The sequence below is a fragment of the Nothoprocta perdicaria genome, unplaced genomic scaffold (genome assembly GCF_003342845.1).
Source record: "Nothoprocta perdicaria isolate Ctin4 unplaced genomic scaffold, notPer1 scaffold_3, whole genome shotgun sequence".
Lineage (NCBI taxonomy): Eukaryota > Metazoa > Chordata > Aves > Tinamiformes > Tinamidae > Nothoprocta > Nothoprocta perdicaria.
The window spans coordinates 1,319,285-1,347,189 of NW_020455532.1; the positions used below are offsets into that span (position 1 = coordinate 1,319,285).

Here is a 27,905-nt window from a genome sequence, read left to right on the forward strand (position 1 = left end):
GAGCGAGGAGCCAGCAGCGACCTCCCACGCCAGATTCCTGGATATCTGCGGGGAAAAACACCCCCAAGGGGCTGCGGRGAGCCCCAAGCGGAGGCTTCGGCGCCCCGCGCTGCTCGGCAGGGACTTCTCGGGGTTCTTCTCCCCGCGGGGCCCTTGTGCCGTGCCCGCATTCCCACTAATCCCAGGAAGCGCTCCAAAGCCCGACGCAACTGGGAGCTCTCAGCAAAGCCGGGGCGGCCGCTGGATGCCCCGGGATGCTGGGGAAGCCAACGGCGCCATTCAGGAGGACATCCAAGAGGAGCCGCGCGCCCTTCCTGCTGAGCAGCCCGTGGCCAGGACCGTAGCGCGGCAGGGGCCGAGGGGAAGCAGCGCTCGGATTCGCGCTCCGCTCCGGAGGGCGGGCAGCTGCGGCAGCACCGGGACAGGCCTGTTTCCCAAGGGAAGAGGTAGCCTTGGTTTTGTCTAGACACAGACACGTTTGGGCTGGGCATGGACCCCGGGCAGGGCCCTGCAATGAGGTGCTCTCGGTGCGGGAGGACACAGGAAAAGCCTGGGAGTGGAAAACAAGCCAGGGAAAACGCATCTTCCCGAGACCCCCTTCCCCATCCGGGGGCATTTCGGGGGCACAGGGACCTGTGCCCAGGAGCTGCAGCCTGTCCCATGTGGGAGGGACCAGCTGGGGCCTCACTGGGACGCAGGTCCCTGGACTGTCACTCGGTGCCGCCCATCACGGAGCTCCCTGGGGAGCAGAGTCGGTCCCGGTGCAGCCAGATCCAGCCCCGGCGGCAGCGGCTGGTGCGTCCGTACGTCCCGGGACCCGCGCGAGGAGCCGAGGTGCCGCTCTGCCTGTCCCGCAGCATCCCCAGTGCCGCCCAGGGCATTTCCACAAGCTCCAGCTCCGCCAAACCCGGCCTACAGCAGCTCCCGTCGGGGCTCAGCACCTCTCCTGACCTCCCGTCTCGCATCCGGCATCTATCCCGGCCCTGCATCCCTGCTCCCAGGGAGCCCGGCACTCGCTCCCGCCTCGCTCCGGCCATTCCCGGCACTGCCGCGAGCAATCCCGGCAAGTGCAGCCGAGCAGGGAGAGGATCCCTGCAGGCCTCTCATACGGGAAAAAGCCTCATCCTGCCTCCCCGCAGCTGCTCCCTGGCCATTCCCGCATGGATCAAACATCTTTGGAAATGTCTCCCTGGGGGATGCAGGCAGCACCTGTGCCGGGAGGCTCAGGCCACCACAGGATTCCCTGTGGGATGGGCTGGACATGGAGGTGGGCGGCAGGAAGAGGGTGCCTGGYTGGGGGACCCTGCTATTGCACTTCCCTTTCACTCAACGGCACCAGTTTCACGCAGGGAGAGGGGAGGGAAATCCCGGGAAAGGGGCAGGGGACAGCAGGATGGGGCAGGACCCCAGAGGGCCACGGGAGCGCCGGGCACAGGGCCGGGACATGGGCAGCGAGGGCGGCAGCGCTCCGGCCTGCTCCACCCTGTTGGTTTTCCAGTGTGAAACAAGGTCCATGACTTTGCTTAAAGTGGTTAATTGGTATTTTTTTGTCTTTTTCTGGTTTTTTTTTTTTTTGTAAAAAGGGGGTGAGTGGAGGGTGAGGGAGGGGGAAAGGAGGGAAGGGGAGCGGGATGGGGTGGGGGGGACAGAAAACCGGGAGCGACCCCCACCCTGTTACCCTGGGCTGTAAACGAATCCTCGGAGACGAGTCTCTGAGCTGCTCATTTCTCGGGCATCTTGGTGGCGCCGGCCTTGCGGGGGCCGGGGGCCTTGGGCGCGCGCTCCTCCCCGCCGGGGCTGCCGCGGGAGCCTTCCCAGGGCTCCGGCGCCTTCTTGTGATTAGTCTTTGCCGCCGYGCTCTCTCTGCCTTTCAGGGACATTTCCGGAGGCCTCTCCTTGGGTTTCCTCCCCCTTTTCTTCCCGTTTGTGCTTTTCTTTTTCTCCTCCTTGGTGGAAGAAAGCTGATCCCTGCTTTTCTTTTTCCGGCTGGCCTCGGCGGAGGTGCGGAACCAGTTCTGTGGCCGGGGGGAGAAGGGGCGGCTGGTTAGGGACCCTCCTCGGCCAGCATGGCCCGAGCGCTGCCGCTCCAGCCCCGCTTCCCGAACGGYGCCCGATGGGTGGTGGACACCTCGGGGACAAGGAGCCGGTGGTGCCGAGGGGGGCTCGGAGACTCCAATGGTGCCAGCAAGTTCCCCCCTCGGCMACAACAAGATGTGTTGGGTCTGCGCCCGAGCGGACGGGACGCAGGGGACGCAGGGCGACCGAGCGGGGCTGGTGTGAAGCCACGTCCTCACCTCTGAGTGAGCCTTGATGATGTGGTACTTGACGCCGCTCTCGGAGCTGAACTCCTTCTGGCACAGCAGGCAGCGGTACTTGCCCACCGAGTGCTCCCCCTGCAAGACACGGCACCCYGGGCAGCTCGGTGCCCGCCGCTCCGGCAAGGAGGCACCAAGGTATGGAAAACAACCCCCCTTGCAGCCCTGCCATCCCCGGGCTGGGTGTCACAACCGCAGCAGGTCTCAGCTCCAACTCTCCGCCCGGACTGCTGCAACATGGCTGCCGACAGCGGCACAGCGGGAAAACCAGGAATCAGAGSCGGTTCCTGCAGGCTCGGGGGCACGGAGCAGGGAGTTTGACTGCCCGTGCATCACCGACAGCAGTCGCTGCGTGGCCGAGCGCCCCGTGGCCCCACTGCCAGCAAATCTGCCATCTCCTGGCACTCAGCACGCAGCTGATTTATGTCCAACGGCCTCACCTAATTTTCCCTTTGCGCTGTCAGAAAGAGGCAGCGGCTGCGGCTGCTGTCGCCGGAGCCCCCGGGAGGGTGACGGATCTCTCCGCGCTGCCGCAGTTCACGGCCCGGGGGGTTAATGGGCTCTCAATTGACTAGGGGGTTATGGATGGGCCCCTGCGGGCAATATATATATAATCAGTGGGAATTCCTCCAGAACTGGGTCTGTGCTGTAAATCTGCACTTAGACAGGCCTTTCATTGCTAAACAGGCAGGCTCGGGCCCGCTGCAAATCGCCTTCATAAGCGCTCATGTAAAGATCCCCTCAGCATCTCAGTCCCATCCGAGGATGGGGCAGTGCCTGGCAGCCTCTCCCCCTTGTTAGCACTCCATGTATTTCACCCAGGACTGGGGATTTTACAGAAAAGCTCATTCACGGCAGCTCCAGAGGGGCTGTGCGAGTCACTCTGCTTTGGCACGTATGCACTGCAGAGCTCAACTCGTTGCATTAGCAAAACTCAGGGTGACCACAGCAAAGTGTCCCCAATGGGCTATGCTGGGCTCGCCCGACCAGGGCAATGCAGCCACGATTAAAGTAGGGAATAAATCTACAAATATTTTATATAAATACAAATTTTGATATAAAAATATAAATAAATTGCTTGTGCAAATGCCCGGCTGCTTTCTGCATGCAGGTCCTGCAGTGGTGACAAGGACACGTGTGGAGGAGCCRGGCACACCAGGCCATGCCAGGCGGGGTTAACGCAGGCCTGTGCCGTGCTCAGATCCCCTCAGATCTTCCTTTTGCCCTGGGGCTGCTTGCTCGTGGCTGCCTGATTCTGCCAAGGAACTGCTGTAGTCTCCCGTGTTTGCACTTTTATCCTGCATCAACCCCGCTGGATCTTCAGCTGCATCTCTGCAGCCTATTTAAATGAGCTCGTTAGGAGTTGATGTTCCAGCTAGTGTTGGTGGAGTGCGGGAGTTTGTGTTTTTAATAACCACGGGGCATGTGCCGGGGCTGCCTCCTGGAAGCTACACTCAATGGAAGCGGCAGCTGGAAGTGTTTCAGGGTTTAAAGCTTTCCTAGCTCTTACCGGGTCCCAGCTCGAGGGACCTATGCATTGCTCCTGATGCCTCCTGCTGCGGCAGCTGCTGGAGCCCATTCCTGCTCTGCCTGGTAAGAGGAATCGCGCAAGTATCCGTGGGCACTGTAGCCCTGCACGGACCCCTGGCCTCTTACATCCCACACGGAGCTGCCAGAAAGGCCTTCCATTTCCACATCCCTTGGAAAAGGTTCAGTTTCCAAGCTTTCCTGCTTGGCTCTGTTTGATGCATGTTCGGTAGCTGGAGCAGCAGCCTCACCCTGCTGGGGTGGCAGGATCCTGGGGAGCTGCTGCCATCAGAGTCCCCATTCCTGCAGCCCTGGCAGTGCTGAGGGTCTCAGCCCTTGGTGAGGGACATTTGCACGGGTTAGACCTCTCCTTTAGGAGCTAAATTCCCTCCTTGGCACCTGCTAGGCCCAGCCCTGTCCTGCCCAGGAGGTTGGTGTGGAGGTGAGTGGCTGGCCCAGACCACAGACCACGATGGTGCAACTGCTCAAAGGGCCGCAACTCATGTCCTGCTCTCCCCATGGGCCCCTTACCCTGCCTTGAGCTGAGGGCTTACGGCACAGAGAGCAGTCCTGTGAGGATTTGGGAGGATTTGGGARCAGCATGCAGGATGTGTCCTCCATCCATTCCTGGCAGTGTTGGGCAGCTGCAGGAAGGTGGCTGTGACATTTAACCCGTGCCATTACTCCCTTGGCCTGTTTCTTCCAAATGAGAAGTGGGCAGAAAAAGACGAGACTCGCCACCRTGTCAGAGCCAAAGCTGGAAGACGCGGGACCTACCTTGTTGCAGTTGGCCAGGTGAGCTTTCAACCCGGAGACGCTGGAGTAAATGGCTTCACAGCACTGCAGGAAAAAGAAAAAAACACAGGATTTGCCACGTTTCTGCCTCATCATCTCCTTGCCTTCCTCCACCCTGTGGCCAGGAGCCTCCTGCGCCAGCAAGGCCACGGGTCCAGGCTAATCAGCGTGAGGTTAATGCTCTGCRAGAGGCAGAGGGCTCTGGTCACACGTTTCCTATTAGCGCTAATGGGAGTCATGTGGCCACATCCCTCTGCAACGGGCTGAAAAATGTCTCCCCTCAACGTCTCCGTGGAAAACGTACATTTGCGAGCAGCCAGGAGGCCCTGCTGGGCTACGGGAGTTCTTGGAGCCACAGCAGGCGCTTAACGGAGAAGAGAAATCACCCGGGCAGCAGCATGACCCGTTTCTGAGCAACGTCTTTTCAAAGTGCCTGTGTGTGACATTAATTAGGCAGCGCGGCTCCCCCGGCCTTGCGGTAAGAGCCCCACTCAGCATTCCCATTCCCCAGGCTTTGTTTCAGACTGTAAATCAAGGGCCCAGCGTGCGGGTGGAGTCCACCTCCCTGGGAGCTGGGGCCAAGGCTGCGTTTCGCAGCGCGATGCGGCACACACGGCACGTCCCCGCGCTCCGGGGCTAGCCACGTGTGCCAAGAAACGGACCGAAATCCAGGCTCGGCTTTGCCTGCAAGGGGCAGGTGCTGCAGGGAGAAAGGCCCTTGAGCACAGGCAGTGCAGCCTTTTCTCTGTCCCCGTCTYGGGAGGTGACCAAGGGCAGCTCTAGAGCCCCAATGGGAACCCCAGGCTGAACCCCAGCCCGGACACCCGCTCCCTGCTAGGACAGGGTGTCCCTGCGCCTTGGTCCTCTCCGAACCCTCGGAAGCGCTGGCAGGTTCCTGAGCACGGGATGTGCTTCAAGTAGTCACARCAGCAACTACAGGGAGAGCTGGTGAGACGGGTGTCTCAGCAGTGACCAAACCCACCACAGTGTCACCGGCAGCCTCCTCCAGGGGCCCAGTGACACCCGCCCTCGGTGGGTTTTTACCCCAAAACTCCCCCTCCTAGTCCAGCCTGCAACCAGGCTGGCCTGCAGGAGAATAGAAACAGTCCTTACGTTGTTGGGACAGTTGATGTGACCCTTCTCCTTCACTTCACTCTTCCAGTTTTCCAAGAGCCTGGGATTTAGCTTGGGAAGTCCTGGCCGGGTGTAATTGAGCTGCGAACAAGAGAGCACCATGAGCAGAGCGGCACGTGCCCGTCCCGGCCTTGGCAGAGCCCTTGGGCTCCCCGGGAGGCCGGGGGACTGCGGGCACCAGCAGGGACGTCCCGGGCCGCGCGGTCCCTTCTGCGTTTCGGAACCGGCAGAACCGGCAGCCCCGCACGCCGGGCACAGGGGCCGGCCGCCAAGTTTTGCAGAGCCTCCGCGGCTTCTTTCCACGATTAAYGGGTATAGCCCATCCAACAATGAAAGACTCTTGTGTCTCTGTGTCTTCTTTTGGCAGCGCTGCCTTTTCCAAGTGCTTTTAATTACTACTTTATTAGCGACTTTGAGGCTCAGCATAGCAGGCTGCCCCTTCAGGCTCCGTTTCTGCCTGTTCAGCACATGCAGACGCGTGGGGAGCATCTGCAGCCGTGTCCCTGGTCCGTACCTGCAGGGCTGGCGCCGGGACGCGGTGCCCGAGCAGCCGCTTCCCTGCTCGGGACTCTCCCGGGAAGAGGCGCAGAGCAGCGGTGCTCGCAGCGAGGGGCAGAGGCAGCCGTGCCTKAACCCGGGCCGTGGCGCCGGTGCTTCCGATGCCGCGGGGAGGCAGCTGGCAGCSTCCCCTTCCCACCGGTGCCGCTCCTGAACACACCGAGACGCTGTGTCCGGCCGGGGAAGGTGCCTCCGCGGGGCAGAGCGCTCCAAAGGGACGGCCGAGCGGGAAGGCCGCGGGGCCTGGAGAGCGGGCGGCAGGAGCGGCCCCGAGGAGGGATGCGGGAACGCTGCGGGATGTGCGGGYGCTCTGAGGCGCTGGGATGGGCACCCGGGCCACCACTGGGGACAGCACAGCAGCCCCTCTCTGTCACTGATCCCGAGGGCTGGGATGCCAAGCGGCCTCCGTAATTAAAAGCCAATCAATCCCAGGAATGAGCAAACGTTAATGGTAACCGCACAGAGCCCCAGCAACAACCTCTCCCTCCGCGCGTCCCCCGGGAGGAGGAAGGGGGGATGTTCAGAGAGGCGGATTCCGCTGCTCTGGCTTCCCACTCCAGGGAAAAATCCCTCCCGCTCTCCTCCCACAGGCTCTGCACAATAACATGCAAATCCCTCTCTTCCTGGGGCGCTGCGGTTCTGGGAATGTCAAAGTCATCTTTATGTCTCTATTAAGAAGGAGCCTCAGGCATGGAATATTTTTTTTTTCCATTCATTTTCCTCAAACAGGCTGTAAGTGAAAATCCGCATGGCCAAATCATTAAACGCCTACAACTGCTTTTGGCCCCAGCCCATCTCTTCTGAACAGTCGAAGGATGTTGGGGTGGGAAGGCTTGTTTTCTTTGACTGACAGTTTTATTCAATTAACTTTCATATTTCAATGCTCTGGCTCCCTAGACAGCTCTCCCCTTCCCCAAAATATATCGCGGTAAATGAGAACCATGCAGGCTGCCTCGGCCCAGGCCAAGAGGCCTCCATGGGAGCAGGCCCGTTAAGTCCGGGAGGCTCCGAGCGCACAGCCCGGCGCTCCGATCGCCCGGTGGTCCCGGTCCTGGGAATCCACAGCTAATTTTGTCTGGAAAGCAAAGGCAGAACAGGTCCAGGAGCTGGCGCTGTCGGCGGCTCCGGGGCGCCGCTCCGGACGGCACCGTCACCAAGGCAGCTCCCAAGGCGGTGAAAGGGAAGGGCAGAGGCCGGGTCTCACCTGGAGGCTTCAGCTCGGGCCGAGTGTGGCCGCGGTGGTCGGTGCTCGCGGGGCTGCGCCGGGCGCTGGTGCCTGTGCCCAGATCACAGGGCCATGGTCCGGGGGCCGGCGCTGGCCAGGCTCCTCCGCTCCCGAATTCAGCCCAGTTCCACAGGAGGTTTGTTTAGAAAGCCAAGCGCCAAGAAGACTTTTGCCTTTCTGCTTGACACRCGGCCGGCACGAGGCCTTTGTTGCCAACAACCCCATCTTCCCGGGTCTGCCAAGGCTTTGCAGCCAGGGGCTCAGCAGGAGCCCCAGCCGCCCGAGAGCCCCCGGGCTTGGAAACGGGTCACGCTCGGGACCCTCCTCTCCATACATCCCTATCCGAGGCCCTCCTGGAGCGTCACCAACTGCCCCTCCGTTGTCTGAGCAGCCCTGGGCGGTCCGAGGAGCCAGTCGGAGCGGGACGACGTTCCCAGCACACAGGAGCACATCCCGCTTGTGGAGGAGCCGTGGCGAGGCCGGGATGGAGCAGACAACCCCAGAGCCCCGGCAGCCATGTGGGCACCGGGAACGCATCAAGCCATGAAATCACAGGATTTTCCTTGGCATCTTCTCCTGCCTTGCATTTCCTCCCGACTTTTCCCATAACATCTGCTAGAGGTTTCTCCCCTCTGCTCCAGGAGGCTGTTTCTCTCACTGGATGCCCCAAAACGGGCAGGAAAATCACTCCCTCTGCCAGAGACCGGAGCAATCACCACGCTGACGGCCGCTGCAGCCGCCCACTCGTGTCGTGGCACCCGGGAACCTTGGTGGCCTCCCCTTCCAAAAGCCCAGATCTTCTCTCCATGGATCAAGGCAAGACTGGAGGCTGCCCACAGAGAGCTGATGCCCATTCAGCCCCGGCAAAGGCCAGTGGAGGGTTGTAGGATTGACATCTTCACAGGGCTTCTGGAAGGGGGACTTTTCCCAGAAAAGCAGCAGGGGATTTGCCCTTCCCCATCTGACATCCCCAGCAAGCAGCCGTTGTGAAACACCCCATCTGGTTCAGCTTATCCAGAGGCAAATAAAGATCGGAGCGAGAAAATAAGACTCCAGTGTATATTTAGAAATGCTGGATCTGGTTAGTGCAGAAGGGAGGCAGCGGCGAGCCTGGGATCCGCACAGCAATCTTTATTCCGCTGCCATTGCTTTGGTGCGAAGGAATCCAGCCYTTGGGGAAACGGGAACCCACCACGGCCACCAGCGGGATCCGAGGCCAAGCGCCCTCCCCGGCTGAGACCAGCTGCCGCCCAGGGAGATGTGGGCCATGCAGGAGCCCAGTGCCACGGCCACGGAGCGCCGGAGATGCCGGAGCTTGCGGGATCTGGAGACGTCGGAGTTTGCAGGATCTGGAGACGCCGGAGCTTGTGGGATCCGGAGACGCTGGAGCTTGTGGGATCCGGAGACGCTGGAGCTTGTGGGATCCGGAGACGCTGGAGCTTGTGGGATCTGGAGACGCTGGAGCTTGCAGGATCCCGTCGTCTTGCCGAGGAGCTGCCAGACTTCCCCCCAGGCTTCGGGGGGTATTGTCACATACCACATTGCTCCAAGGAAAAGCCTTGCTGCCTGGAGGAGGGATGGAGGGCAGAGGGGGCCGCCTTCATCGGCTGCCCTCGGAGCGGGGACCGTGGTGGCAGCACAGCGTGCGGAGCTTGGGGACAGGCTGGCTTTGCTCTGACACGGTGAGAAGAAGCCCTGGTGCTCCCTAGGTCCTGCCGAGCTGACTGTTGGTGCAGCAGCAGCCGGCACCATTGCACACATCCCACCTTCCTGCAGATAGGGCCATGGGAGGCACCGCGTGCTGCCTCCTCTCCACGTGGTTGGTCCCACCTCACGGGCATTCGTCTTCCCACAGCTCCAGCAGCTCTGTGTTGTTGGCTCCTGGGAGCACTGGCCACCAGGAATGCCCTGGTGTGGGGACACTGCCTGTTTTTCCGATCCTCCCGCACCCCCAGGGACCAGACCCGCAACAGAGCGTTCCTGGCACGAAGGCTGGAGTCCCTTTTCAGAACAGTGCAATTCTGGGGGCCGTAACTGCACCCGTCTGGGCGTTCGCTGCCATGTTGCAGTTGCTCAGGCCTCCCACACCCGCAAGCAAGGGGCTCTGCACTGCAGACCAGTCCCAAGTGGCTCCTCAGAACGCAGCGCTGAACCCGCAGCGCGCRCAAAGCTCCTACCAGCCTCCCGGGACGAACCTGCCTCCTGCCGCCCCCAACGCTGTTCCTCGAGCAAAAACGTCATGCTCCAGCACTGCTTCTGCAGTAAAACGCCCCAGACTGAGCAGATTATGCTCTAGAGTGTTGTCAAGTGGACCYGACAGCCTTTGCTAGACACACGCAGAGCCACACACGCGTTTTCCCAATGCACTGACCTCCTTGGAAATCCATCTGTGCAACACAAGGCCGGAGCAGGCGGCGAGCGTTGCCCATCGCGCACACTGTGGTCCCGACCCTCCAGATCAAGGGCCTAATTTTGCAGCACGGGACCTAGTCTAACCCCTCCTTCCTGCTCCTCTTCAAGGCAAAGCTGTTTCCGCCCTTAATCTCATTGCAGTGTTCTTTGTTTCTCAGCGCTGAGTTGGGGCTCACATTAAACTTACACAATTAGACTCTGAACACAAGAAATGTCTCATAAAAAAAAGCAAAAAAAAAAAACCAAACCAAAGAGCATTTCATGGAGCAGTCGTGCCAGTGGCTGGAGCCTTTACAATGTCTCTGTGCCAGCTCACACATGGGCCCGTTGTCCAGGCCTGGGACTCCTGGCTGCTCCCTCCGCTCAAACACCAAATACCCAAAGTCAAGAGCAAGGGGAGCGACTCGAGGAGGAGAGAAGAACAYGAGTGTGGAGGCTGCAGCGGGGAGAAGGGAGCAGAGCACCTCTCCTCCCCGAGGCCTGCAGACAGCCTTTGAAATGAAACAGCTACTTTGGGCTTGACTTTTTTAGGTTATAAATGCATTTCAGCTGAAGTCATCTGGAAATCAAACTCTTCCCCCACCAGCAACACGGAGTGTGGGGGGAAAAAACGTTTTCCACCAGCTCCAGCACCAAAATCTCCAGCCCTCCTCTAAGAGAGTYGCGTGGAGACTGCCTTGCAGGGATGATGGGGCACACAAGGAGGATGCTACCTGTCTGTGTGCCAGTTTTTCACCTGCCCGCTGTGTRCAGCCCGGGCACGGAGTCAGGCTGAGCTCCTCCAGGTTGCTGCAGAACGAATGCAGCACTTCTGCCAGAGCAGGGGCAGCAGGAAGGCCCTTCCACTCAAATTCAGCCTTTGTGCCAATGATTTTCCATTCCCCTGCTCGAGCTGGGACACCTAGAGCATGTGGCACAGGATGGCATCCAGGTGGGTTTTGAAGGTCTCCAGAGATCTGATTCAAGGCTCTCCACATGTTGCTCCTGATTGCCAGCCCTGCCTGCCCCATGGGTCACAAGTCCCTCTCGCCATGACCTCTGCTCCCTCCGCTGCCTGCACGGCACCACATTTAGCACCACATTTAGCTCCATTTCATTTGGGTGCTGGCAGTGGAAGGGGCAAAGCTGCTGCGAGGAGGCTCCAGAGCAGTGGAGGCAGCGTTGGGCAGCAGCCGGTGTTGGATGAGCTCTTTAGCAACCATTCTGTCTCTGCCACCACCAATCCACTTAATATACAGAAAAGGAGATGCACGAACGTCCCCCCCAGCAGCCCTGTGTATAGCCAGCACAAAAAGAAGAAAGGCTGCTCACCCGCTTGGTTTCAGGTACCAGGTCATCCTTCATCCTCCGCTTGGTCCAGTCCCTGGCGAGCTCGTCCTCCGCTATCTCCTGAAGGTGGAAGACGGCCACTTGGGCCGACGTGCGACGGATGCGGCCACTTGGAGTCCTTTCAAAATCTTCTACGGGAGGGGGCTCTGGCTTCACCTCTGGCTCTTCTGGAGGCTGCAAGAGAGATGGAGTCAGGCAGGGCACAACCAAGGCAGACGAGATGGGTTCTCCTCCCCAGGGCAGGCTCCGGGGTGGGAGCACAGCCTTCYAGAGCAGGGCACGGCTGCCCTTACTTAAATACATGTCCCTGCTTTCTCAGAGGGACAAAGGGGACCATGGCTGGTTCCCCAMCGATGACACAAGTTACAACACATGCTCAGCGTGATGGTAGGGGAAAAAACCATCAGTTCGATGTCTGCACCTGCCTTGCCTGGCTCAGTCCTGCCCGCGGGCTCTGCAGCTCTGCAGTCACCCCCTGGTAAGGATGGCCCCGGTCCTCGGGCCGCGGAGGCGTCCGGGGGGCCCACGGGGGCCGCGTGTTCCGACCGCACGTGGTAGTCGTGGCCAGCCTTGGATTTGTACTTCTTTGCGCAGTGCGGGCAGCTGAAGACAGGCTTGTCGGCCTCGGCGAGCTGCTTGCCGCAGCGCTTCTGGTGGTACTGGTAGCCCATGAGGCTGGAGAAGTTGGCCACGCAACCCTACGGAGGTGGGGAGAAGAGAAGGGTTGGGGGGGACACGGCTTGGCGTGCCCATGTCGGAGCGGTCCTGCTGCCTGCATGGCAGGGAGGAACATCCCGAGGAGCTCCCGGCCAAGCTGCTCCGTGAAGCCCGTCCCCTTCAAGCGAAGGGTATTGCAGCCGACAGGCCCGGCCCAAGGCCGCTGCTCCACCAGGTCTTGGCAGTGTCTTTCTGGCTCCTTCATTTCGGAGTGTGAGGATGGCACCCCAACCTCGTGCTCCCCTGGGCCTGGAGCCCTTGTCCCAGCCTGGCCARCCCTGCAGAGAGCCACCACGCTAGGGCCTCTTGTCCCATGCCACCGCCTGCAGAGCCCACGCTCTCTCTGCTGCTGTGCAGCTGCTCTTCCCCAAACAGCCATAGAGACAGCAGTACCCGTGGGGGACAGAGCGGTGCAAGGGAGCAGCTCGGGTCCCCTGTGCCACCCGCAGCACTTCAAGCTGCTCAGGTTTTGCGGAACCACAAGGTGGGCAGCGAGAGGCGAGCGTGGCCGGCACTGCTTTGTGCAGAGAGCAAAGCAGCCGCAGAGACACAGCTCTGCCACAGGCCCCCTTTACCTGTTCGTGACTTGTCTGCGACCGTTCCGTTTATTTTTGTGCTGTGCCCAGGACGCTGCCGGCAGCACCGAGCCCTTTCCTGAGCAGTAGCTTGAGTTCACGAGTCCAAAACTGCCCTTCTGCAAACACTCTCCAACCTGTCCTACGTYCAGCCCTCTGGCTAGGAGGGCCCCTGGCCTGGGAGCCAGCAGGCCGGGCACAGCTGAGCTAAGGGGAGCCTGGAGAGCGCGCGTGCCGCTCTGCACTGGGACTCACTCCTTCCATCTTTGCAAAGAACAAGAAACAGGAATTGTTCTTATACCTCATTGGGGCATTTCAGTTTTCCCATCTGCTTTAGCACTTTCCTCAGCCTTTCCCGCTCTTCCTGTTCACCAAGTCCAGCGGTTTCCACAGGAACGGGCTGGAAACAAGGAAGTAACAGAAGCGACAGAGTCAACCATTTACTCGTGTCCTCTGTGCCAGGAGTGGGTGCAAACCTCTGCCCCACAGGAGCTGCCCTTGGTGGGGGGTGAACCCCCTGTTAAAAAGGTTGGATCTTCCATTGCTTAACTGCACGCCAATGTCCTCTCCGTTATATGCCAAATTTGCCCATGTATTTCCTGCATTTACCCTCAAAAGCCAAATGAGAAATCCATGAGCAGCTTCCGCATGGAAAATTCACCAGCTAGACTAGACAGCAGGGCACTGATGCACAGGCAAAAGACAAGTCAGAACTGGTAAACATGGGACATGTAGAAATACAGTTATGCTTTGCCCTGGTAKCTCAGAGAAAGATGCAATCAGATTTTTAAAATTTTTTGCATCTAAGCTGGCACCTGCCAGATTCTCCTCATGACAAATTTTGAGCACCGGGTTGCRAGATCTGTGCAAGGCAGAATGCTGGATGTGCAGGCACAGTTTTGAAGGCAGAGTTTAGCCATTCAACATCTGCCTCAAAACAGGCCCAATCCATAATCTGAAGCTTTGTTTTATTTTTCCAGTCCTCGCTCTATTCCCAGGTTGTTTGCTTGATCTTCTGCATCTGGATCTTGGGGAGAGAGAAGAAAGAAGGTGTGAGGTGAGAGCTCTCTTACCTTGCTGACGTGTTCAGCCATGGTATGGTAATTCAGCCCAGCTTTGGACTTAAATTGCTTTTTGCAGTGTTGGCATTTCAAGGCATCCTGCAGCTGAAGAAATAAGAGGCAAGTCACCATTGGAGGCTACAACAGGTTTGATTTTCCAAGGGCTGCTGATCTGCTCTAACCCCCTGGGAAGCTGTTGCTGCGGCCGTGGGACTTAGCAGGCAGCTCAGCGCCTCTTTCCCCATCCCAATCCAAGTCTGCAGCCCAGAGATCTCTCTCCATCATCCTGAAAACCACTGTCACAGAATCAAATACACATGCCCTGCTTTCAGAAAACGTTYCATTTTGGATGCAGATTTAAAGCCCGTTAGATGGAAGCATCTGGACTTGGTGTCTTAGTCTTCCTGCTCGAGGGATAGGTAAAGGAGGAGAAGGAGCTTTGATCTAGCTGCACGGCAGCGGGCTCTGCTCTGCAGSCCTGCTCCCTCTGACAGATCCTGTGCACAAAGCGCCTTACGGGCGTCTGGGCTGTTTGGAATTAAGATGCTGCTGGACACAAATCACAGAACTTGCATCACCAGAGTACTTCCCGCTTCACGTTACTCTGCTGCTTGACCCCTGACTTGGCTTCCTGAACAACTTAAGAAAGGCACTAAAAACACTCTCTTTTGCTATGCAGCCACAGACATGCTGATTTACAAGGGGAACTTGCAAAGTCAGTAAGCAGATTCTGACTTTTGTTGGAGCTGGGATCAGGATTTATTGACTCAGGAGAGGAATATTCCCAGCACCAAGGGACAGGATGTCTCGAGCGGGAGCTGGTGGCTGGGTCCATTTCCTGCTCCTATCCCAGCTGCCTGGCTGCCATTCCACCTTTGCTAGTTCCTGTTGAGTCTGGACTCTCAGCTGGAGAGAGGATGAAGATGGAGCTACAAACCCATCCTTATCCTGAACCTCTTGGGAAACGAGGAACAAACCGCAGTTGCCTGGAGTGACTCACTAGTACTTACGCCCCAAGTGGTTAATTTTGCTCCAGACTGAAGCATTCGCCCTAACAAGATAAAAAGCCAAAAGAAGCTAAAAGCTTCCCGACTCATCACATGCCAAATGTGTTTACTCCTGTATCTAGAACCGAAGAACATGACACGTTCACATCCTAGCAAGGCCTTCTCCCCAGACTGCAAGGAGGAGATCCTGCAAGCCACAACCATCTCTATCCCTCACTTCCTTTCAGCTCGCAGGCTGCTCAGTGGCAGGGGTGCTGCGAAGCCCAGCAGCTCACGGGGATGGAGAGCAGAGCAGCTCCAGGAAGCAGCCGCTTCTGCTCACATAGCCCAGAGGGGCAGTCATGCCCTCTCCAGGCAGCCTGAGCCTGCAGGAACTGGCTCCAGAGCAGCAGAAGCGGTTACGACACTTTGTCATAAGCTTAGCAGGCTGTGAGAGCCTCATTTCCTCCTCCAAACGCCCACGTGCCTATTTATAGAGGGGAGGGCAGGCCCGGCTGCTCCCGCAGATCTGTGCCCAGCAGGTCAGCTGGCCTCGCGTGCCAGGGGAGATGTCTGGGCGGCCCCGCACACAAGGGCCAAGCTGCCGCGTGCCCTGACGCCAGGAGGATGGGAGCAGCCTGAGGATCCCACCCAGCGCCCGTGTAATGTGAGGTTTGAGAGGGATAATAGCCTCCCACTGCTGCAGAACTGCTGAGGCAAAGGCTGAGGAGGCATCTACAGAAAATGAATGTGGAATCAAAGCCGAGCTGCATATTTTCCAAGCAGGAGGCATCGATCCCACGTTGGCGCTCGGTGACGACGGCTCTGCAGCGTGCCAGGTGACGGATGAGGATGTAATTCCTTGCTCTGATGGATGGTGCTGTGGCAGGGACGCAGTTTTTCACTGCGCCATTACTGAGCTCCTGTGTCTTGACAGTCTGGCTGAGCACATGGAGGTTTGGTGCCTCTCTGAGAAGTGCTCTCGTTCAACCACAATTTATCCTGCCTGATGGCACACAGTAAAATCCCATAGCTGCAGCTCTGAACTAGGCTAGATTAGACACAAGCCCAGCAATCTCTCTATCCTTCAGTCTATTCAGTCAGCTACTAGAAATACCCAGCTGGGCTGGAGACACTGGGACAAGGGGCCCAGACCACAAAGGGATTCAGAATTGATGAAAATTAGCCTCCCAAATCCCTCTGTGAATCAGAACCCAAGTGAAGCTGCCAGCTCTCTTTAGATGACTAGCAAGCACTCTATCAAACAGCCCTGGAACCAGTTTTAGGAACTACTGATACCAATTTATGAGCGTGGCTTGAAAGAGCAYGGATATCTGCATTCTCCTAAACACAAACGAGTCACGACTGAGTGCAGCAAGCCCCTACCTTCTGGCAGACATCCATGTGCTTCTTGAGCCCAACAACAGTTTTTCGGGTTATGACACTGCAGGTTGGACAGGCGACTTCTCCCTTCTCACTGATCTCACGCTGCCACTGGTCCTCGGGGTTTGCTGGCAAGGGGAGAGAGGTGTCAACGCAGCAGTAGAGACAACCCCCTGCCCAGGGTGCTCGTCAGGAGGGCCCTTTTTAAACTCATGGCTTGCCGAGTTGAAAGCTACTTCGGTGGTGAAAATTACTCAACTGCTCTCCCAGTCACGGGTCAAGTCAAATCCAGACACACAAACTTCCCAGGCACTTGCAGCTCTACCTCCCATGCAAGTCCTGAAGCTGTCTGAACAAACTGGGTCACTGGGCCATTTTATGCACAGTTAACTGACTTGCTGGCATTTCATARGGAAAAGGAGGTTTGCTTTTCCGACCCCACTCCATAGCCTGCACATCGGGAGCTCAAACACTAGGATGCCCGGCCACCTCATCTTGCCCTGCTTAGAACAACTCCCTGCTGCCAAATGAAACAATTAGTGGGAGCAAAACAAAGTGAATGTCTTGGCTCCATCCAGACCCTGTGCCTGGAAAGTTTTCCCTGGCTTTCTTTTTTTCCCAGCAGAAGCACAGGGAGCTAACAGGCATAGTAGCTTCCAGCCACGTGTTTATTTGAATGGCAGTGACAAGCTTAAAAAACACCCAGAATAAAAGCTACGTGGGGCCAAACCTGCTCCCAGGCCTGGAGTTCATACTGTGTTCTCAGCAGAACTCGTTACGTTTCCAGCAAGGGAAGCCTGGCCTGGATACAACCTGCCAAGACTGTTTATTTGGATGCTTTTGCACGGCTCTGAGATCAGAGAGACGTTTATTTGAATTTGAAGCCCGTGCAAGACATTGCAGCTGTGTTTATTTTGCACATCCTGCATTCCTCCTGCTGTCAGAGCTCCCCAGGGAAAAGCAGCAACCTGTGTTTGGATGCAGGCTGTGCCTTGGAGGCGTGGGGAAGACGGGGCTGCACCTGAAGCCACTGGCATCATTCCTGAAGTGATGGTAGAAAAATGTCATCGTCCCAGGAGCTGATCCAAATTGTGGCCACACTGCAGCCAGCCTCAGGATTGGGCTGTCAACTCCCAGTGCTTAGAGTGAAGCAGGGCACCCATTTCAGGATGCTCCCATGGCCACACAGATACGTTTGGGCCAGTGTCTGCCCTCGGACACATGGGAACTGTCAGCTTCCAGCTCTGGTCTCATGCTGCATTTAGCTTGTGCTAAAGCTCACAAAACCTAGTAGAAAATTAACCCAGCAAAACAGCCTGCTGGGCTTGGAGGAGTGTGAGGACCAGCAGCTGCAGTGCAAAGGTGGGACCACACACAGGTTTGGAGCAGAGCACAGGAATGAACTGCTAGAGCAGCCAGGACGTGTAAAAGCTGCTGCCCTGCTCTATCTCCACCAGCCTCACCTGCTGGYAAATGCACAGCTGCTTCCTTCTTCACACCAGCTCCTGGAGGTTTCTTTTTCAGGTCCTCCATGTTGGTGCTCCCCTCCAGCTTCTTGGCTCGATGGGCTTTTGCCTTGTCCTCTGCTTTGACGAGGCCTGCAGAGGRAAGGAATTTTCATTTAATGCTTGCTTGAATCAGGCCTGAATTTAGCAGGATAAAAATCTCTGACAGGGGGACACCGAGGCAGCTGTAGGTCTGCCAAGACTATGCATAGGACCAAGCTCTTAACTATGATAGGCAAAGTCATAACAGTYTGCAGTGTTTTGTAAACACAAAGGGAAACACTCCCCCCCCAGGCAGTTAATGGACTATGGAAACGTTAGGTCGTTGCTTCTAGCAAGGAGGAACTTTTCCTTGCACGAGTGCGTGGGCAAAGCACGTGCTTCCCATTCAGGCTGCTGAGGACATGGGTTCCTGCAGTGCCATTAGTGCCTCTCCCTCAGGACTCGTACTGGAAAATGCTGCCTCCTCCAGAGCCTGGAAACCCTCTTCTAATTTCCCCAGTTGAATGAATTTCGTATCCAGCCCAAATCCTGTTGCTCTCATGCCAGGGATTTTCCAGGTTTCCTCCCTTCCTTGTGCCCATGCTGGGGTTTATGGAGCATAGTCACAGTCCCTCTCACTCTCCCTTCGTCAAGCTCTTCCCCTTCAAATTCATTTTCTTGAAAATAACCAGCACTGGAGATGCTGTTGATCAGGGGGACAGATGTGTCCCCGAGTCTTCCTATGCAGCACAAATTCTCCTGGACTCCACTGGAAATACTGCTACATCCCAGGCGTGGGTTTGTCTTTTGTATGGACCATTCGTGTCAGCAGCTCTTCAATCTTGTGTTTCAGATTGGACATGGCCAGGTCCTTTCCTCTCTTGCCTCATTTCCCAGGACTGGCTCCCAGTGCAGAGCACACAGGGCTGTTTGCAGTTCTGGTGATGCTATTGCCTTCCTTTCCCTTTCCAAGCTTCTCCRGTGTGACATCCCCCAGCACACAGAGGTAGCCCGGCACTGAGAAGGGGCATCCCTGCTATGCCCCAAGGAGAAGCTACAACCCTACAGCTGGCTGGGTTGCCCCTGTATTACCTTTCAGCCCAAAGGTCCCCGAGATGGAAGGCTGCTCCCCCGTAAACTTCTTAGGAGTTTTCTGTTTCCTTCCTGACTCAAAAGAGAGAAACACAGAGAGAGATTTGGTCAAATAACTGTGCTAACAGTGGGCTGCAGCAGTCCTTAAGCAAGAGCAGCGCATCAGTTCACACCAAGAGTGGCCAGAAGGGATCCAAGCCCCCGGGGCCTTTTCCACCATGAAATAAAGAGGCTTTGAAGCATCTACCCCACCAAACAGTACGAGGACACTGCTTCCCACCCCAGAGCTGAGGAGAGATGGTGGCATCCATGGAAGGCCAGATCAACACCTGGAAATTATGGCTTTACACCTAGTGGTTTCCAGCCCCTGAACAGCTTTGGCAGCCGWGGTGTCTGTGCTGGTTCACTCTGCACCCACTAGCAGGGTGACATCGCACCGTGGCTGGAACTGGCCCAGCAYGTCACTGCCTGCCGCCATGCACTGGTGGCAGACAGGGAGCCTCCCTACCCTGCCCCAACACCTGTTGGAAATGGGTTTGCCAGAAGCACCCGGGTTTCAACTGCCAAGGCCAGTTAGGACAGATGAACTGACAGATGGCAGCTTGCTGCGCTGCAGGGAATTCAATCCATTTGTGACCATACGGCTCTCACAGACACGTATCCACCACAGCTGCAAACTGCTTTTAACTCGCTGCAGAACTCACTGCTGCAAGAAACTGCTGGGGGCAAAATTACTAGGGTGTTCAAAGAAAGGGATCAGATGCTCAGAGAGGAGAGGATTTGCAGGGCTGCCTAGGCGCGTGGCCCTGCAGAGCTCAGGCCACCCCTTGGCAATGGCCTGAGGCCAGGAAGCTTCGAGGGGCAGGAGCACCACGTCATCCTGTCCTTGCCCTGCTCCTCACGCACCCGCGACACGTCCCTGGATCCCGTTTGCCCTCACAAACCCAAGTGCTTATGGAAGCAAACTCGCAGCAGCTCTCCCCAGAGCAGAGTCCCGGCCTTTCCCATGGGAGCCGCTCTCCGGGCTCTAATCTTACTGTGCTTCATCCTCTCGGGGTCCTCCTCCTGCAGTGAGGCCTGGCTGCCTCCCTGCTGCCCGGCATCCTTGCAGCTCGAAGACTTGGCCGTGGGTGTCGCGGCTGCAGTTGCCTCTGCCGCTGCGATCTGAAACTCCTTGCTCTCCCGGCTCTCCGCCGGGCACTCGCCGTTCGCAGCATGGGCCTGGCCCGCAGCTTTCTCCGTCTTTGCCTGTTTGGGATGGATGGTGGGGCAAGCTGAACTCTCAGCAGCTCTAGGGCAAAGCACAGAGGGCTTGTTTAAAGAGGGGGTGAGAGATAAACGTCACTGACACCTCTCCCCGCTCCCCAGCCCATGGGAATGGAAGTAGGATGATTCCCCTTTTCCCAGACCTCCCCACACCAGTGCCAAGCAGCCCGGCCACCAGCGGGTACCTTTTCTTGCCACTGCTCTTCCCAATGGACTTCGGCACTTTGTTTTCTGCTTTGCTGCTTGGTACTGGCCGGTCCAAGTGATTCCACAGGCGGTGCTTTTCCAGCTGCGTTTTGGAGGTGAAGGCAGCTTCACAGTACGAGCACGAGTAGGTCAGCTTCTCTGAGATGGCTCCCTGTGCAGGATGGGCAGAGAGGGACAGTCAGTGACATTAGAGAGACAAGATTTGTCCTGATGGAGACAGACACTGCGATGTGCTCAGGCATCTTCGTGGATGCTGGACAGGAGGCAACGGTCGCTGCTCCCAGAGGGGCAGCAACAAGGTGCCAAGAGCTAGATCAAAGCCCAAGCTCTGACTCCGAGTAGCCGAGGGATAATTTCAAAGTGCCTTTAACAACAGTGCAAGTTATGGACATGCAAATAGGACACTGCATAAATGCCCTTCTCCCTGTTGGAACAGAGCTACGCTCGGCCCAGGTCAGCTCTGAGTTGGACCTGACAGAGTGTTGAAGGGACCCTGGCCCCCTCGCACACATCTCACAAACAGCCTCTCGCCCATTTGTGCCTTCCTGCCTTTTCTCCCCCTTTTTTAATCTCACATTTCCACTGAGGTTGAAGCCTGAGAAGGCTGGCTTTGCCCTAAGGGCAGTAATTCAGGGAAGGATGCGGAGCCCTAGGTCTGCTTACCCCCTGGCAGCGCTGGTAGTGGTACTTCAAGCCGTAAATGCTGGGGAACTCCAGCCAGCAGCCCGAATTGGGGCATTTCACCCTGGAGTGGGCTTTGAACTCGTCCTTCCACTGGTTCATCAGGGGGAGCTGGGAAGAGGAGACAGGAGAGACGCAGGTGAGAGGCGCGCTGTGGGCCCTGGTGACCGGGCAGATGCATCTCGAGAGGGCTGGGCACACGGATCAGACCCCCACGCTGCTGCTCTCCTCCTCCCCAGCCCCTTCCCTCCGCACCGCAAACCCTGGGACCGTGCAGGCTCCTGCCAGCAAATGGGACCGTAATGGAGTTTTGGACATGGGCTCTACAGGCCGGCGGTTCCTCCTGAAAACTCACCGTGCCGGGGCTCCCAGAGCACAGAGCTCTCACCCAGGTGAGGAATAAAGCAGGCCACAAGTCACTCGGGTGATTTAATCACCCCACATTTCATCTGGTCACTAAATCAGCCCATGCCCACACTCTCATGACAAACTGCTCTGTGTGTTGTCCACGCTCAGGTGCGGGAATTAAACTGCACARTTCTGCAGGGAATAAATCACCCTTTCCCCGGTGCTCCCTGATCATTAAACCAAACCCAACATGGCTGTGAGAGAATAAAGCTCGGTGGGGAAGAACCCCAAGAAGGGGAGGATGGAGAAGCCTTAGGACACTGGGGTTTCCAGAGGAAGAAGCCTTGGGACACCGAGGTTTCCAGAGGTGCTCAGGGCTGCTGACGGATGACAAGGAAGAGACACAGGGGCCCCGATCCTGCAGACGATGCTGTACTGAGGATTAAACCATCTGCTGCTCCTGAGGGGAGCTGGCTGGAGCAGCCGGGCAGGACAAGTCAGATGGAGAGGGATGGGGCCCGTGCCTGGGACAAGACAACGCGAGGCTTACGGGAATGTCCTTCAGCGCCTGGTTCTCGGCCTTGGGTCGTCCCTTCTTCCTGCCTTCTGCTTTGTCACTGGTTGCATTTCCTGCAAACAGAGGCAGCACAGGTGACCCTGGGCACTGCCCGTGGGTGCCAGTCCCCACGCTTGGCTCCCCGCTGCCCTCCTGCTGCCAAAGGCCTAAGGAACAGCAGTGCTGCTGAGAAGTTTGAGGGATGTGGGGAGCGAGCGTAACCCAAAGCCGGACACACGTGAGTGGCCTTCGGGAAAGAAGAGGACGGAAAGCTCAGGCTGTGGCCCAGGGGCTTAATGAACAGGCCCGGGAATAAGGGCCATTTGCTACAAAAACAAAACCTGCCTGTGAAGGAAACCCCAAATCAGCCAGCAGAGGGTAATTTAGGTTAACACAAATCAAACCCAACACATCTATAAAACAGCCTTTCGGGGTGAAAAGCAGATAAAAAGAAGCACCACCTGCAACCGCCCCAACTCCTGAGACATCAGAGCCCAGCTCCGAGGCTCCTGCTGGCCATATCCAGAAGCTAAGCCAGGATTTTTGGAAAAACAGGCAGAGGTTAAACAAGAGTCAACAGGTTACTGACAAAAGCGCTGCCTAACACACATTCTGTCTCCTTCTTCATGCCTTCTGCGCCACCAGCCAGAGGAAAAATAGCAAACAAGACAATTTAATTTCCAGCCCCCTGAAGCTGTGCCAGCTGGTTTGCTCTGCTTTGATATCCATAAAAGCATCATTTGAGGATGTTGCCTCCTTTGGGAATCCCACTTGCCCAGAAGGCCTCGCGGGCAAGACGTGCYTGTTCACGTACAACACAGCAGTGACCTTTATGGAATATAAATTAAGTCCTTAAAAAGCCATTTACCTTCCCCCCTTCATTGCTCCAGCGGGGCCCCAGAGCTGCAATAAAGCAGGAGGAGGCCGCAGCAACGTGGAGCCAGCTGGCGAGGCAACAGGTACCTGYGGCTCGAGAGGGGCTCGTCCACAAGCACCTCTTTAACGCCGCTTAGTCCCGCTCCAGCTTTACGCAGCGCTCATAAAAAAAAGGCCCCGTCTGGTTTGGGCTCTCCCCAAAACGTAAAGGGAGGCTCATGGCCCTCAAGGGAGCGGAGAGGAGGGTTTTGGAAGCAGGGTCTGGTGCGATGTTTGCAGGGCTCCCCGCAGCCCCTCGCAGGGCTGCTGCTCACCACGGGCTCCTCTGGCACTTAGGTCTTCTCTGCGTTAAGGTTCACGCTTGCTCAGACCACACACTCTGGCTTTTCCCCCATGCTTGATACAGGAGCTAGGAGTCTCGCACATTGCGGGGCTCCATGAGCTGGGAGTTCATGAAAAACACCAAATAATGCAGCATTTGCAGGAAAAAAAAGAAAGAAGGCTCCCAACACTGCAGGTACCTGCCAGTCCTCCTCCTTTTCTTCAGCTTTGTCTCCTAGATGCTTCAAAATACTCCAGGTTCAAAGGATCTCAAAGTGACCAGAACAGCATGTCCCTGTCCCTCCAGGCCCCTGTATCCAGAATAAACCCGGAATGCTGAGGGCTGCAGGGGAAGGGGTGCAGGGGAAGCTCTGGTGACAGCTCTGCTCCCCCTCTGCTTTTCACAGCTTGCAATAGTTCCAAATCTTTTGGGGACATCTCATGCAGAGAAGCACATGAGGCTTCCCAGCCAAGACACAGTGGGCATCAAGCCTAATTTTCCCCGGCAAAGGGAACCTTGTTAAAAGTTTTTACTCCCAGCATCTTCCCCGTAGGAGCAACGAAACTTCTTCCCTCCGTCACGTCCATCTCAGTCAGGAGGAAGGGCTGAAAAAGGGAGGGCTTTTCTACCTTTGAAGATGTGGCACTGGGGGAAAAGATCCCCTAACACTGGGGATGTGGGGATCCCCTGCACCCCAAACTGCAGGCAGGTGCAATTCCTTCTCCATAGCAATCACTGCTCGGCTAGTGATAACAGCCGCAACTGCCTCAAGGGAAGAGCAACATTTGGGAAAAGTTTGGCCAGGAGGCCATGGATTTTGGAYGCGCACTGTGAGGTCCGTCGCTGGGGCCTGTTTTTCCCATTGCTGGGGCCTGGCAAGTGCTGGGACGGCTCCTGGGCACCACATGGAGCAGCCGGCTGTGTCCCCTCATGGGGACATGGCTCAACCCCTGGCTCAAACCAAGGCAAGAGGTGAAGAGGCCCCCGCCAAACCTTGGGCTCAGAGCTGCCCAAACGCAGCAAAATCGCGTCTGGACCCGGCACGGCCTCAGCTCTGCCCACAGCATCCAGGGCCACCAGCCTCGTGAGCACTGCAGGGCACTGCAAGACTGCCTGGCACAAGCAGACGGGATAAAATTCTCCTTGGGCCCAGAAACTCCTGGATAGAGGAATTCTAGGCTATTCATCACAGCGACAGCCCTCTGTGAGCTGGTGCCCGGGCTCGCCCGCTCGCGAGCCGACATCCCGGGGGATGTGACACAGGAGACGGCAGATGGTCTGAACTCATTTAAGCCTTTCCACCCTTCCACGTAACACTTAGCTACCAACGTGATAAATGGACAGCAAGACACCCACCTCGTTAGATGGATGTACAACCCTCTAGAGAGAGAGACCATCCCTCTCCCTCCCTTCCTGGCATTCCCCATTTCCTGGGAAATGCTCCCTACAGGTCCAGGGGCTTGTGGCCTTCGTGGTCCAGCACAAGCAACGCTGCTCGTTGGGCCCTTGGAGGCTGCACCGAGCCGCTCACACCAGSAGGCTCGATGCATTCGCACCCTGTCCCCTCCCTCCTCTTCACCTCCATGGAATCGAAACCCTCTTCCTTACCGAGCTTGGGAAGCTCTGCTGGCGGATTTATCCTCGCATCCGTCCTTTCTTTGCTCRCCGTGGGTTTGTTCGAGCCTGCAGTTTTCCTTCCACCTTTACAGGCATAGGAATCGCCCATCTCTGAAACGAGCAGCGGATGAATTAAACTCACACGGAGCTCCATGATGCCRGGAAAAACACACGCTGAAAACAAGGAGAGCTGCTGGAGAGGGAGGGGATTTAGGAGACTACCAGACAGCCAAGCGTTGATACAAAGAGAAGAAATGGGATGTGTTTCTAAGCACTTGCTGTATGGCTGAGCAACGCCACAGACACGGCTGAAGAGCTGCTTTCACTGCACCCTGTTTTCTCTCCACATAYAATGGCAAAGACTTTATTAAAAATTATGGGCTGGCTTCCTCCAAAGAAGCAACGAATAAATGGCTTTTCCCCTTCGTTTATTTCTACACTTTCATTTAAAACACCAAAGGAAAAAAAATAGTGAGTTTTAATGAGTAGATGTAGTGATAAATTTCCAATTTTCGTTATTAATGGGAAACTATTATAAACTGAGAATTGTTAATGTTATCTAAATTTTCCGTATTAATAATTCAATTTGGCTTCTCTATAAATAATGGACGTCAGAAATTATCGCAAAGGGCCCACTCTGGCTCCCGGTGGACGCAGGCTAGGGGACAACTCTCAGCTCCAGTGGTGGCAGAATTAAGCCCGAGTTTATTCCAATGTCTACAGCTGCACAATAAGCCCAAAGCCCGTCAGGCTCAAACCAACAGAGGAGCAACAGTTGGCTCCAATGAGTCACCTGAACGTGCTGGCACTGATTAAGCCCCCCTTTGGCTACGACGCAGGAAGAAGGAGGGATGCCCGGCCACCGCGGAGACGACGCTCCCGCTTTTCCATTTTGGAAATGCCTCTTAAAATGCAAGTGGAATTTCCTGGAGCGCTGAGCAGCTGGTGGCTTTGGGGAGCACATGGCAGCTTCAGCACTGCCGAGTTGAGCTGCGTCCACCCGAGTGGGAGCCGGATCCGCGGCAGCTCCCGCCTTGGCCCAGGTCTGCTGCAAAGGACAGTGACAGCGAAGGAGCCAAATCACCCTGCCCGTGTCTACAAATCTGCTGGAATCCAGGGGCAGAGCGAAAGATGACTTYGGACCATCTGCTTACACTGATATTTAATGTGTTCTGTAATGCAAAAAACACACAGCTCCTCTTGCTGGTGTCTAGAAGATGGTGCCAAATCCCTCTCCGGGGAAGCTGAGGAGCGGAGCCGAGCGGAGCCCTCCCTGCTCCCTGCAGGCTGGAAGGGCGGCCTGGATGGGAGGGCTCCAAGGTCGCTCAACAGGCTGCTCAGCCTGACAGGACCAAATGCAGCAGGGTGGTTGGAGCATCTCCAAGGCACAGGCATCTCCTTCCCTTCTCTCCCTGCTCCTAGATCCCACGGGAATTGAGCGTCCAGGAAGAGGTGCAAGAATGGAGGCAACGAGGTGATTTTCAGGATCAGCCCGACACGCAGCCTCGCTGCTTGAGATACCGTCTTTGACAACCAAGGGCCAGATCAAGACAAGGCAGTAGGTGCTGAGGGACACTGAGGTTTTGGGCAGCATCGGAGCTGGTCCCTGTGGCGTCCCGCGGGACACGAGGGCGGCCTCGGGTGCTGCCTGCTGCAAACCAAACGCTGAGGAGCTCCGGCAAGGCCCTCATGTTCAGCTGGTGACAAATATTTGGTTGTTTGCACGGACACAAAGGTTAATCCGATCAAATGAAAAATTTCAGGCTTGGCAACAGGTTCTCTGGCATTCGGTGCTGAATACAGCAGTGATTATGCAGCTAATTTGGGCTCCTTTGGTAGGAGGCTCGTGCACTTGCCACTGCTTGCGCCAGCAGCGCCGGGAAGGCCCAGGGATCCCGGGATGCAACAACCTTTGGATCTCAACAAACAAGCCTGGTCACAGGAGGTGACATTCGCCACAAGTGACCAGCACAGCAGCTCTGTGATGGGACACAGACACTTCCGAGAGAGGGAAAGTGGCGGAAGGGAGAGCTCGGGATAAAACCCCTCCTGCCTACCTGACAGGCTGTAATTAGACACTCTGCAGAGCATAATCACCATATCTGCCACATAAACACTGTACATACTGGGGCAGTTTCAATGAAGATCACTTTGATTACATGCTGGGCAAATGCTGCCTGGGAGGTCGGTCACGCTCGGGCTCCCAGTGCCGGCTGCCTGGGAAGAACCCAGAATTCCAGAATGACTGAAATTGGAAGATACCTCTAGAGATCATCTAGTGCAACCCTAGGGACACCTAGAGCTCGTAGCACCCGCTCGCATCCASGTGGGTTTGGAAGCTCTCCAGAGAAGGAGACTCCACAGCCTTCATGGGCAGCCTGTTCCAGGGCTCTGGCACCCTCACAGTGAAGAAGTTCTTCCTCACATGCAGATGGAACTTCCTGTGTTTTAATTTACACCCATTGCCCCTTGTCCTGTCACTGACCACCACTGAGAAGAGTCTGGCCCCTTCCTCCCTACGTTCTCCCCTCAGGTATTTATACATATTGACCAGGTCCCCTCTCAGCCTTCTCTTCTCCAGGCTAAACAGGTCCTGCTCGCTTAGTCTTTGCTCATACAAGAGATGCTCCAGTCCCTTAACCATCTTTGTTCCACTGGACCCTCTCTAGAAGCTCCATGTCCCTCTTGTTCCCRGGAGCCCAGAGCTGCCCCCAATACTCCAGGTTTGGCCTCCCCAGAGCTGAGCAGAGGGGCAGGATCCCTTCCCGGACCTGTTGGCATTCCAGGATCTCAGGAATGCTGCAGGGAGCGATCCAGGCGATGCTGCAGAAGCAGGGACAGGCCAAGCTGCACAGAGATTCGCTTATTTCCTTAACACCCAAGGGCAGCGTAAGCTAAAGCACAGGAGCCAGGGTGGGAGCCACACACAGCCACCCAAACACCCCCTCCAACAGCTAATCCCTGCCTGTGCCCCTTAACACATCTGTCCCCTCAAAGGGATCCTTTCTGGCCAGCTTAGGATGGTTGAAACGTCTTTGTTTTCCACACCAAATACTTCTTTGAATGTTTTCCCCCTTCTTATTTTTGGCTAAATGAAAAATAAAAGCCAAGAAACCACTTAGCAAGAGCCAAACTCCACTCCCTCACCACCGATACGACYCCAGGGATCCCGCAGGAATCGCCCCAGAGCCATACAGCAGAAATCAGCCCATTGTTTTTCTGTAATGTCCAAACTTCTCACTCGCCTTGGCCTAACACATGCCGAAAGCAGACAACAGATTGCATCTTTCCGTGCTTTTGTTAGATTTTGGTTAAAGCCCTTTTGTAACTCAGGCAGTAGAAGAAGATCGGGGTAGGTCCTTACTGTGCATGGTGCGAGGACTCGTCACACTCGTGCCATCAGAGTGGGGCAGCAGGCGGGGGACAGACCACACGG

General features: G+C 56.7%; 1 protein-coding gene across 1 annotated transcript; it reads right to left on the reverse strand.

Annotated features, from left to right (window-relative positions):
* Window positions 1–1,721: 1,721 nt before the first annotated feature.
* ZNF512B (zinc finger protein 512B) lies at window positions 1,722–27,905 on the reverse strand. Its single transcript, XM_026042190.1, has 17 exons — window positions 27,834–27,905; window positions 24,461–24,580; window positions 21,649–21,728; window positions 20,733–20,861; window positions 20,048–20,220; window positions 19,634–19,887; window positions 18,597–18,668; window positions 17,481–17,615; window positions 16,021–16,145; window positions 13,661–13,753; window positions 12,889–12,987; window positions 11,721–11,993; window positions 11,278–11,469; window positions 5,751–5,852; window positions 4,620–4,682; window positions 2,295–2,393; window positions 1,722–2,015 (listed from the first exon to the last, which is right to left on the reverse strand). Exons 1-17 carry the CDS (start codon window positions 27,838–27,840, stop codon window positions 1,722–1,724), a joined length of 2,310 nt encoding a protein of 769 aa, XP_025897975.1. The 5' UTR covers window positions 27,841–27,905.